Consider the following 12,707-nt stretch of genomic DNA (forward strand, 5'->3'; position numbering starts at 1 on the left):
GAACGAAGAGTTCATCTGTAAAGCGTCGGGAGTGATGTGTTGCAGAGCTACCCTCACCCCGCTCCTGGGTGAGCCGGCCCTGTGGACAGCCGCAGGCGCAGTTCCGTTTGCTGTCTCCTCCGGCTGTTGTGACAAACGTTTCGGCGTGCACTAGATAGAAACTAATGGGTTTTTAATGAAAACGCTGCTGGTTTGCACAAGAGCTCCCGACAGCGGCTCTGCCGGTCTGAAGCGCAGAAAGGCTCATTAACCGGACTCGGCTCAGCCCCCGCGGAGCGGTCCATACGCGTTGCTGCCACACGGGGCCCCGCACCGGTGCCTGGTGCGACCGCCACCCGGCCGGGAGCCCCCGGCGCCGGCTGAGGGAGCGGCCCGCGGCCGCCGCAAGGCCAGCCCCGTCCCTCGAGAGCGGCGGCACCGCCCTCCCCTCCCAAAATGGCGGCGGCGGCGATTCCGGTTCCGGGTGGAGCGGGCAGGCCGGGATTGGGGAAGATGGCGGCGGCGGCCGGAGCGCCCAGGCGGGGCGGGTTGGGGCGGGCGTGGGTCTTCTCCGGCTGGGCCCTGGGGCTGTGCTCGCTGCTGGCCTCGGGGATGCGGCCCACCGCTGCCACCACGCACTGGGTGGTCACCGAGGATGGGAAGATCCAGCAGCAGGTGAGCGGGGCACGGGGAGCTGCGCTGCCGCGGGGAGAGCCGCTCTCTGCGGTGCCGTCCAGCCCGCAGCACCGGGCCTGGCCCGAGCGGTGCCTGTGTGGGGGCCGCTGCATCCCCGCGGGCGGCGGTGGAGGGCGGCCCCGCACTGCGGGTCCTGCCCCGGAGAGCCAGCGCCGCTCGGAGCTGCGGGAGCCCCGCGGTGAGGCGGGGGTTGGCGGCTCCGGGCGAGCCGGCGGTGGGTCTTAGCTGGAGCCGTGTTGCAGGCAGCGGTGCTCACCTGCAGCCTCCGGCTCGTTAGGCCGCTGAGTAAGCGCGGAGCCCGGGTCCTGCTTTGGTCGGGCGCGGGTGAGCCTGTCCCGGCTGGTCTGTGCCTTTGGGGGCGAGGAGGAGTGGGGTTAGTCAGAACGGCTTGCTTTGATACCGGGCTGTGCCTCCTGTGCGGTAACCGGCTGAAAGAGCCGGTGTGTTTCGCGTGTTGGGGCTTGCGTGCTTTGCTCCCCCTTTGCAAGGGGAGCAGCACCAGAAACCCACTTTCATGTCGGATCTGCTTCGGTTCTGAAGCAGAACTGCCAGAGCCCTTCTCCACAGCAGAATCGCTGTAGCAAGCAGCGGTCCCCATCGTAAAACCAGAGATGAGTGCCTGTTAACATCGCACTCCGTGGGTGAGAACCTTTGCTCGGGTCTCCCGTCAGAAAGCATTAGGGTGGAACTGCAGGAAGCCTCTGCTGGCTTTATGGCTCCCAGGCACTTGAGGCTGCGTGGACCCTGGCTCTCACCCCGGTTAATCATAAATGAATGAATGACAGCACTATCTCACCTCCTTTCCTCGCTGGGATGTGGTGAGAGTGTATGGTAATGGTCTGGAAGCATCTCTGTGTGTGTGTACTGACTGTGTGTTATCAAATTTGGGTTGCATGTGGGTTTCGGTTATCGCGTGAAAAGCAGCTGTGACTGGGAAAAATCTGATTAGCTGAAAACTGCTTGAAAACCTGATTAGCTGACTTCAGTACTGATGGCATTTTATGTCAGGTAACTGAGGATGCATGTCAAAGCTTCCGCTGTACCATTGCTATGCAATAACCTGTTCTAGTACAGTGCTTTCTAAGCAGAGGCATTCCCACGTTCTGTGTATAAAGCTCTCATGGTTTATAGCCGAAGCGGTAAAATATGTGTGGAATGACTTCTCTTGCCTGTATGGTCAGAAGCAATCCATCCATTTCCAGCAAGGGAACTCAAATTATAAATACGGTGTTACCTGGAATACGAGGGATTCTTCAGTAGCTGGGATGTAATGCTGCTAATTTGCCAGTGAGTTTTGTGTAATAAGATGAATTTCAGCCTCTGTTACTGTCATCTCTGTACTGTTTTGTGGAAACGGTACTTAAATTTGTGGTTGTTGCCATTGCCATCCCTGCAGAACACCTCTGAATTATATTCTCTCCACTTATTTGTATTTTGGGCAATGGAGAAGAGTAGACATTTTCTGGAGTGAACTTGGATGTTGTTTTAAAAGCCAAAATGTAATTGGGGGTCAATAGCAGCAAACCCAACAGATAATCTCCACTGTCCGGCAATAGGAAGGAATTGTCCCACTCTGCACTGCACTGGTGCAGCCCCACCTCGAGTACTGTGTGCAGTCTGGGGCTCCTCAGTATAAGAAGGACATCACACGAATGGGCTGTGTCCAGAGGTGACCAAGATGGTGAAAGGCCCTCAGGATAAGACTTCTGAGAAGTGGCAGAGGTCACTTGGGTTGTTTAGCTTGGAGAAGGCTGAAGGGTGACCTCATCTTCCTCAAGGGAGGCAGTGGAGGGGAAGGTGCTGATCTCTTCTCTTGGTGACCAGCAACAGGACACGAGGAAATGGGAGGAAGCTGCACCAGGGGAAGTTCAGGCTGGACATTAGGAACAGGCTCGTCACTGAACAGGCTCCCCATAGAAGTGGTCACAGCACCAAGCCTGTCAGAGTTCAAGCAGTGTCCTGACGATGCTTAGTTATATGGTTTAGTTTTATGTAGTCCTGTGAGGAGCAGGGAGCTGGATTCAATCCTTGTGTCTCTTCCAACTTACAATAGTCTGTGATTCATTGGCAGTGGTATGATTCGTAACTGATTTATCAATTCGCTGGTAGAATCACAACATTCCCAAATATTTGAGCTATCCATCTCCTAATACTAAGGCATAGGTACTTATTAACATGACATAAGCCTAAAATTTCCCTGCAGAGCAATCCTTTGCTTTAATTGTTCAGACTATTTTTAAGTCTATATTCATCATGAGAAGCTGTATTTTTACCAGTACACTTCTCCATTCAATCCTTCTTTCCAGTTATTTCTTGCATTTTCAGTGGGACTTTGTCCACAGTTATCTCATGAACATTTTGCCTGTGCAGCTTCTTGTGTTTCTCTGCAGTGTCTGCTGTTTCAGCTTCTCAGTTGGAGAATGGTTTGGGATGGAAAGGACCTTAAGATCCTCCAGTTCCAACCCCCTGCCATGGGCAGGGACACCTCACACTAAACCATGGCACCCAAGGCTCTGTCCAACCTGGCCTGGAACACTGCCAGGATGGAGCAATCACATCTTTTTTTTGGCAACCCATTCCAGTGCCTCACCACCCTCACAGTAAAGAACTTCTTCCTTATATCCAATCTAAACTTCCCCTGTTTAAGTTTGAGCCCATCACCCCTTGTCTTATCACTACAGTCCCTGATGAAGAGTCCTTCTCTGGTATCCTTGTAGGCCCCCATCAGAGATGCCCCTTGTCACCGGCTTTTCTACTAGTTCTGATTAATGTCCTCTTGTAGAAACACATTGTTGCGTTGGGTTTTCCATGGTACTGTAGACTTCTCCTTTGAACATCCGAGTACTGATCCAATCCGTTAGTTCTTGGTGCTTGCACAGCAGCCCAAGTCTGAATTTCAAAGCTCACTGAGGGCCCTGCCAGTTTGAATTTTGTGTCCATGGATGTGATTTGGCAGCCTGGCTGGGCACCTGGTCCCGTGGTCAGCTGCCTTCAGTGTGAATTCTTTGTCATCTTTTCTAATTAGAATTTCCCATGTAGCAGCAGATGTCCGATGCCTCTCACTGTCACACCCCAAGAAGAGTCTGGCTTCATCTTATAGAATTACAGAATAGTTTACATAGAATGCATCTTCTCTGTACCCTGCCTTTAGGAGTCTGACAACTGCAGCAGTATCCCCCTGCAGCTGAGCTAGCCTGCTTCTCTCAGATGCCCTGTATATTATGTGCTCCAGGCCACCTCGAATGGGCTTTGCTGGCCTTGAAACCGGGGACAGAAACCTGAAGGATGTGCGTTCTCATGGTGGAGGGGGACAGCCACATCCCTTGCCCTGCTGGCTCCAACCTTTGCTGCTGCAGCTCAGGATGCAGTTGGCTGCCTCGGCTGCAAGGGCAAACACTGCTGGCTCATTGCCACATTTTTCCCCACCAGAGCCCAAACATCCTCTTCTGCAAAGCTGTTTTCTGTTCAGCCCAGTCTGTCTTGCTCCATGGGGCTATTGCATCCCAGCCACTGGGTTTGCGCCTGCTGTTGTTGACTTCATGGGGTCCTGCCATGGCTATCCCTCACTCTGTGTTTGCAGAGGACACCAAGCTTGCTGAGGTTCTTTTTCTCCTGTCATTAGTAAAGACATTAGTGTTGGTCCCAGTATTGATCCCTGAGGATGCTGCTGGTGATCAGCCCCTTTTGGACTTTGCACCACGGATCACAACACTTCCAGCACAGCAGTCTCTAACTGAACGTGGCTGATCCTGTCTGGTGGCTGAGAGTGGTGGTGCTAAGTGGCATCTGTATTATTTAATTTTATAAATGTTACCATTCTCAAACAGTCTGAAACCCATTTTTAAAGAGTCTCACCATTTTTACAGAGGGACAGGGTTAATCTTCACGTGGATAACTCAGTTCATCTGAATGAAGCCCATTCATTCAGTGGGCAAAACTTAAGTGCTAGTAAGACCCAAACGTTCCCCCTGCTAAATGAGCCACTAGCTGAGGATGTCCAGATAAGCACCAGTGACAGGTGATTGCCCTGTAACTTCTAGTTTGCTACTGTGAGCCTTGATTTCTGTGTTGCCAAAGTGTGCTATGGATGAGATGCTGAAAGCAGAAGTTACAGATCATGGCCAATATACAAAATGTAATATCTGGGATCTGGCGGAAGAAGGGTGAAAACAGTTTATGTTGTTGCTGTAAAATCTCTGTTAGCTGTTTCTCCTTGTAGCACAGCAAGGGTGTGAGCCTTTAATATGAGACTACATTCAAGTGAGATTGATTTTCCTGTGCCATAAGACCACTAGCAGTACCCTGAGACTCTCGCTGCAGTTCCTAGTGCTGTAACAACCTGACAGGGATGGCAAAATGAATGCAAACTGAACAATTCTCTATATATCAGCAGCATCTCATCTAGTAAACGGGAACGTTCGCTAAGTAGGCCCTGCTGTTCCAGTTTCTAGTGAGCATTTCTGAATGATGAAACAAATTAATTCCCAGCAGCGCATGTAACATTTCGTTGTCTCAGTAAGCCATCAAGAGAAAAGCCATCAAACTCTATCTGCTGCTCTAGTAGCCTGTTTTCAGGTCAGATACATCATCCTCTGGATCAGTTTGTATTTTTCTTTTAGTCTGAGTCCACCTTCAGATGTGTGTTCTTGCAAAGCCAGGGGCTGAGTGATTGTCTCTCTTTAATGAGATTATATCTGCTCAGTGCACATGTTTATAAACCTTGTCATTTCACAACTCTGGGTATAAAGTTCAGGCTAATATATAACTGATTTTAGACAGTGCTTGCCTGCCAGTAGGGAAGCTACAGAAATACAAGTGTACTTCAAAGGGAGAGAAAAACTTGTTCTTGGAGAGGATGAACAGTTGACAGATTAAATGCGATGCAGGAAACAATTTCAGTAGTTATTCATGGCTCTACTGATGGGGACCAACTGCTGTCATCTCTCACAGACCTGAGATAGCAGAGCTGCGGTGGGGTTTCTCTAAAGAGCCCTTGATGGAGGCAATTAAAGCCAAGCAAGCTTGCAGGGACTCAAAGGACTGTCTTTATGTGGACTAATGTAACCGCTGAAGAAGTTAGTTCTGAGTAACCAAACTAAAAGAAGCAAACCTCCCAGACAGATGGTCCAGCAGGGCTGGGGAAGTGCTGCCAGGAGCAGAGAGCCTCTGGCAAGAAATCTGAGTTGGCAAAAAGTCGTTTTGTTTTTAATGTGCTGTCGTGTGTCTTGAAGTTTGTTAGAAATGATCTGGAGAAGCGGGTGAACAAGCAGTGCTGGTTGGCCTGTTCAGGACTAAGAAGACGTCTGAATTTCATGTCGTGCAGTAGTGTGCTTAATTCTGGCTTAGTGTAAGCATAGAGGGGAGATATTACCTAACAGTTGTTTGATGGGTTGTGGATTTGAATGCAAGTGTGCCTCAAGTTGCAGCAAGGCACCATGGTTCATGGATGGCTTCAGAGTTGGTTAATGCATTACTGATGTCTGTCATCTGACTGCGTGTGTATACGAACAGGTTGAGATGAAAGCAGTGGTCCATATGCTGAAGACTATAGGAAAAGCAACCATCCAAACCCAAGGAAAGCTGAAAATCAATTGCAGCCAAATAAAAAGCTATTTGCTCCATACAAAAGCATTTTCTGTGGTGTATGAAGTAGTCACTCAGACCTATCTTGACAATGACAGCTGGATGTTTGCTTTGTGCTTTCTCTAAGGGTTAGTTTGCTTGGCTGTATGACCTCTTTATTCATTGCATTTCTTATCCTTCCGAGTCTGTTATCTGCTAAACAAAACAACCCCAACCAAACAGAAAACCCCACATGGTTTGTTCTTACTGAAGTGTGTAAGGTAGCATGCCTTCCCCGAAACTGTTACCAGTGCCTCTTTATGAGTGACTGCAAACAGACCTGGGCTGGAGGTTGGTGTGAGTCTGCTGCAGTCCATTAGCTGTCATCCAACCCCATGATGGTTTTGAAGCATAGGTCAGCTCATCCTCAGGAAAAGGGAAACTTGCTGCGTTTTATATCTTCCCAGTTGATCACCAAAAGACTGTGGGATTTAGGCCTTCCTCTGGTGTGAAAAATAATCATTTTCAAAACTTTCTTCACTTTAAATTTTCTGCTTTTTCTTAAGTATGTTTGAAAAGTTGGAGCCTGAACATCTTGTGTAGCGACTGGCTGAGACACTCGGCGTCCTTGTCCCCAGTGCGGTGTTGCCGACCTAGAACCTGCCTGCTCACAGGGGACTGCTGCCTTCGTCTTTCTGTATTGCTGTGAAGGTCATGGCTAGACCTGAATTTGATAAAAATAGGTCTTGTGGTAGCCTGTGTGTGGAGTGCAGTCAGAAATGCAAATGTTCTGCTCTTTGGGACATCGGCGGGGAAGTGGAGTTCACTGTTCTCAGCTCAGCAGTGAAAGATTTGCATCTGAGGCAGAGGAGCAAAGAGGCAGAACTGAAGAGCTGCTGAAATAAGGCTGTTGGTGTCATGCCTCTCATGCCTGCTGCAGTCTGTACCAAGTTTTGTATGCTGACAGCAAAGCTTTTATACAAAAACATCTGGATTTAGCTTTGCATAATAATATATGCCAAGGTGGTTCAGTCTGTGAGTCCTGAAGGCCCCAGCAGTGGCTGGTAGCACCATGTTAAAGAATGTTGTGGTTGGAAAGGACCTTAGGATCATCCAGTTCCAACCCCCTGCCATGGGCAGGGACACCTCACACTAAACCATGTCACCCAAGGCTCTGTCCAACCTGGCCTTGAACACTGCCAGGGATGGAGCATTTACGACTTCTTTGGGCAACCTGTGCCAGTGTCTCAGCACCCTCACAGCAAAGAACCTTATATCCATTCTAAACTTCCCCTGTTTCAGTTTAAACCCAAGCCAAATTGGTCACTCCTTCACTCCAGGTGTTTCTGTACAGCCTATGTCCCCTGGGCACAGGGTGGCTCCCAGGTCCTGTTCCTCTTAGTATCTTCATGCTTTGCTTTCCTTGGCTTCTCACCCTTTTTTCAGTGTCTTTTCAGAGAAGGGTAGGACAAACTGACAAGATGATACAAATCAACTGCTCAAAACTGATTAATCTGTGGTAAAGGCTGTGGTTGGTACCTGACATGGCTCCCCCATATTATAGAATCATAGAATAGTTAGGGTTGGAAAGGACCTCAAGATCATATTGTGAGCTTCACGGCACAAGGATAGTCTAGAAGTTGCCCTAGCATGTTTGCATGAAGGCCCGCATCAAAGCCCAGAAGAGCAAAGTTGGCAAGACTGAAATCCACTGTTACTTCACATAGCTGAGCTCTTCTTTTAACATTTAAAGCTGAATCCCTACCTAATTACTGCCTATTCCAGTGAGGAAATGAGAACCCTGGCATAAAGTGCCTGCCCTAAAAAAACATCACTGGATAAAGTAATTTCCCTTAAAGTTTAACCAGAAAAAAACTAATGTGTTGTCTGCTGTTCCATTTGCTGAAGAAATCACTGCTCAGGGTTGACCTTTTATAGGTGTCTTGTAAGTCTAATTAATGGTGTTCCTTTTCTGTACTTTCAACTTTAGAACACAATATTTTTAGTATTCGGCAGGGAGCAGGCAGCAGGAATCAGTCTGTCTTTATGAAAACAAGTGCTTGTTCATTACTGATGTATATGAAATCCATCCACGGGTCCTGAAGGAGCTGATGAATGAAGTTGCTAAGCCACTGGCCATCATGTTTGAAAAATCATGGCAGTCAGGTGAAGTTCCCGACGACTGGAAAAAGGGAAATATAACCCCCATTTTCAAGAAGGGGAAAATGGAAGACCTGGGGAATTACAGACCAGTCAGTCTCACCTCTGTGCCTGGTAAAATCTTGGAGCACATTCTCCTGGAAGGCATGCTAAGGCACACGAAAAACAACAAGGTGCTTGGTGACAGCCAGCATGGCTTCACTAAGGGGAAATCCTGCCTGACCAATTTGGTGGCCTTCTATGATGGGGCTACAGAACTGACGGACAAGGGTAAAGCAGTTGATGTCATCTGCCTGGACTTGTGCAAAGCGTTTGACACTGTCCCACACCACATCCTTCTCTCTAAATTGGAGAGATATCAATTTGATGGATGGACCACTCGGTGGATAAAGAACTGGCTGGATGGCTGCACACAAAGAGTTGTGGTCAATGGCTCGATGTCCGGCTGGAGACCAGTAACGAGTGGTGTCCCTCAGGGATCGGTGTTGGGACCGGTCTTGTTTAACATCTTCGTTGCTGACATGGACAGTGGGATTGAGTGTGCCCTCAGCAAGCTTGCCAATGACACCAAGCTGTGTGGTCCGGTTGATACGCTGCAGGGAAGGGATGCCATCCAGAGGGACCTTGACACGCTTGTGAGGTGGGCTGATGCCAACCTTATGAAGTTCAACCACGACAAGTGCAAGGTCCTACAGCTGGGTCGGAGCAATCCCAGGCACAGCTGCAGGTTGGGCAAAGAAGAGATTCAGAGCGGCCCTGCAGGGAAGGACTTGGGGGTGCTGGTCAATGAGAAAATGAACATGAGCTGGCTTCAGAGTGCGCTCGCAGCCCAGAAAGCCAACCACATCCTGGGCTGCATCAAAAGGAGCGTGACCAGCAGGGCGAAGGAGGTGATCCTGCCCCTCTACTCTGCTCTTGTGAGACCTCACCTGGAGCATTGTGTGCAGTTCTGGTGTCCTCAACATAAAAAGGACATGGAACTGTTGGAACAAGTCCAGAGGAGGGCCACGAGGATGATCAGGGGCTGGAGCACCTCCCGTATGAAGACAGGCTGAGGAAGTTGGGGCTGTTCAGCCTGGAGAAGAGAAGGCTGAGTGGGGACCTCAGAGCAGCCTTCCAGTACCTGAAGGGGGCCTATAGGGATGCTGGGGAGGGACTCTTCATTAGGGACTGTTGTGATAGGACAAGGGGTGATGGGTTCATATTTAAACAGGGGAAGTTTAGATTGGATCTAAGGAAGAAGTTCTTTACTGTGAGAGTGGTGAGGCACTGGAATGGGTTGCCCAGAGAAGTTGTGAATGCTCCATCCCTGGCAGTGTTCAAGGCCAGGTTGGACAGAGCCTTGTGTGGGATGGTTTAGTGTGAGGTGTCCCTGCCCATGGCAGGGGGGTTGGAACTGGATGATGTTGAGGTCCTTTCCAGTCCAAACTATTCTGTGAGTCTATGATTCTGTGTTAGTGATCTCTCAATTTCCTGTTTTGATTCAACAGTGTGTATAGCTGGCATTTGTTTTGCTACTGTAGAATATAAACCTCAGCGAGAGGTTTTGTACTCTTGAGTGTGACCAAAAACACATTGCAGACAAGTGGTTTTACAAATAAAGTCTTGTTTTCCTTTGTATTCAGATCTGTTATCTATGGTACTTGTAGCTCATGTCCTCTCTGGAAGTGATCTCAGTTGAACACACCTATTCAAATAATACTGCGACTTGATTAGGTTTTAGACTTGAAGTGCTACAAGTGTTTAAAGCTTCTCCTTTCCCTATAGTTCAGCTACTCTATGTAATATCCTAACACCTAATGCTGTTTGTTAACAGATTCTGCAGCTGTAAGCTTTGAGATGGCTCAGTACTTATAAAAACTCAATTCCGCATTGTTCTCCTGTGTGAAGTTTTCATTGACATCCCTTGGAACAAGTATCTTCTGGCACTCCCTGTTCATCATTTGGATAAGCTGACACTTGTCTTGCACTGAAACATATACGGATTTTTTGGTAGCTTTTTCAGGAACGCTGTGTTGGAATATAGAGTATCTCAAGACAGCAAGAATATACCCAAAAGCAAACATCAGGTTTTAGATGCTTCATTGCCACTTGAGACTGCAAGCAGTTCCGGCCTATTTGAGTGGGAATTGCCTTCATTTTCCAAGCATGGTGACAAAAGATCCAGTACCTGTAAAACAAGTCTATAAAAGAGCTACCAGGAGCCACTTAGCTGTACACCATCATTTGATGTACTATCTTTTCCAGCTTCTTTCTGTCATAATCTGCCTTCTGCATGTAATAGAATGCTTTTAGGACATGCAGAGGCACTGATTTTTGGTGTTCCTGTGCCTCAGTTAACGGTGGGATTTCCACAGTACTTTCAAAAGAGATTGTCTTACCTACAAATAGTTGACTGAGGCATTCATTGGCCCTCATTTATAACAGAATTGTGGGGGAAAATATGCCAAAAGGTTTGGCAAAACTTACACAAGTGTAGTTATTCAGTGACTTTGATTTATGGAGGTAACACAGGAGGCGCTCCAAAACTTCACGGTTTGATGCAACTCTGATGTCTTGGGCTATTTTGTTACACAAATCCTGTGTGTTTCTTGCTGAGTCAGGTTCTTGGTGTACTTCGTGATGGTGAATAAATTTGAACTGTGCTTTATAAAGAAACTTTCACCTTTGGGCTAAGTTGAACAGAGAACACTTATTCTAGAAGTGGTTTGCTGGCAGGCTTTCTGCAGTGTAGCTGTAAGAGCCGCCAGGGGTTCAAGGAAAGCTTTTTAGCACTGCTTTTTTCCCTGTTTACTGTGTTTGAATTGAAGTCAGATTCTTGCATTTCACGCACTTCATCTTGAATGTCACTGTTTCAGCAGTTTGGAGGAAGAGTTAATGAATGTGATGCTTTGGCATCAGCCTAATGCTTTGAGTTAGTCAGAACAAGCATCTGTTGTGGTGCAGGCGTCTCTGCTCTCATCACCATGAAGCCGTAGGTGCTGTGCAGGTTGATGTCTGTTCTGCTTCGTCCCAGCAGAGCCTTACAGGGAGTTGCTTACATTTTGCAGAAGGTGAGCTAAATCACAACATCCATCTGTGTTTCGCTCCCCTGATCAGATGATGAGGCGCAACACTTTGCATGGAACAGGTTGCCCAAAGAATGTAGTGAATGCTCCATCCCCGGCGGTGTTTAGGTTCAGGTTGGACAGAGCATTGGGCAACATGGTCTAGTGTGAGGTGTCCCTGCCCGTGGCGGGGGGTTGGAACTGAATGATCTTAAGGTCCTTTCCAACCCAAACAATTCTATGATTCTATGAAGGGTGAAGGATCTGTAGTAGGCCACTGTCATGAAAGTGAAGCTACCATTTCTAATGCAATTTGAATTTATGGTAGCATCCCCAGCTCCTGTGTGAAACGTGACAGGAAGCATCAAATATTAAATGGTTTTTAACACTCTTATGTGTGTGTATCTGCAGCCTTCTGTGTGGCAGGGAAGAGGGCATAACACTCTAAAGTGAGACCAAGTCCTGCCTGGCGGTAGATTCAATCCTAAGGTAAAAAGAAGCATCTGAGAACACCTTGATATTTGATTCTAGCTCTTACAGTGTTGAAATAACACCTGCCCGCTAATAAGGTTTTAACTGAAGTGAGACCTATGCTAGTTTCCAGAGCCAAGTTTTATGCTGTTTTCCTTGTATGAAAACTGACTAAGTGCAGGTGCTGTACCACGCACATCTTCAGCAGTGCTCAGAACGAATACAAACCTTAATTCATCCCAGCAGTCCCACTACTGTATCATCAGGAAATCTAGTGATGCTTAGTAAATGGAGGCCACATACACCCTTTATTTCACGGCAGGGGGGTTTTAATGCGTAATTTTTTGCAAATACCTGAGCTGTCATAGAAGAGGGAGCCATAGCAATGAGCTGATGAATGCGCACTTTCACCATAAGATCTTATGCAGTTGTAGGTGTAACATGCTCTTTCCTCAACACGATCCAGTACTGTTCATGTTGCTTACTGTTTTCTGTCTAAAGAAGTACTTTCTGCAGTGGATGCCATGAAGATGCAGAACTGCTTTGGTGGAACCAGCTTTCTCTTGTTTTGGTTTAGGTACTTTCTTGAAACTGGAGGCATTTCCACAACCTCATCAGTCTCTGGATGACTGTTAAGTAGAGGTTGGGAGCGTCTGTAGGAGCAAAAGCATGACATGAGACTGAACGAAACCAGTACCTTCTAAAATCTAGAGGCCTTAGAGTATTTGTCTTGTGGGAAGGAAGGAATGTAATCCAGAACAGTCTCCAGGTATCCATCAAATTAGTTTTATT

General features: G+C 47.8%; 1 protein-coding gene across 3 annotated transcripts in view; it reads left to right on the forward strand.

Annotated features, from left to right (window-relative positions):
- The first annotated feature begins 432 nt into the window (after positions 1 to 432).
- Positions 433 to 12,707, forward strand: part of TTC17 (tetratricopeptide repeat domain 17) — a 62,260-nt gene continuing 49,985 nt past the window's right edge. For 2 of the 3 annotated variants that reach the window (XM_065684613.1, XM_065684615.1), the window contains exon 1: positions 493 to 654. In XM_065684613.1, coding sequence (XP_065540685.1) covers positions 493 to 654 — 162 coding nt within the window. Of the gene's footprint in view, positions 655 to 12,707 lie in introns of all 3 variants that reach the window. The other variant, XM_065684616.1, reaches the window with a different exon arrangement.

The sequence above is a fragment of the Lathamus discolor genome, chromosome 6 (genome assembly GCF_037157495.1).
Source record: "Lathamus discolor isolate bLatDis1 chromosome 6, bLatDis1.hap1, whole genome shotgun sequence".
NCBI classification, from domain to species: Eukaryota; Metazoa; Chordata; class Aves; order Psittaciformes; family Psittacidae; genus Lathamus; species Lathamus discolor.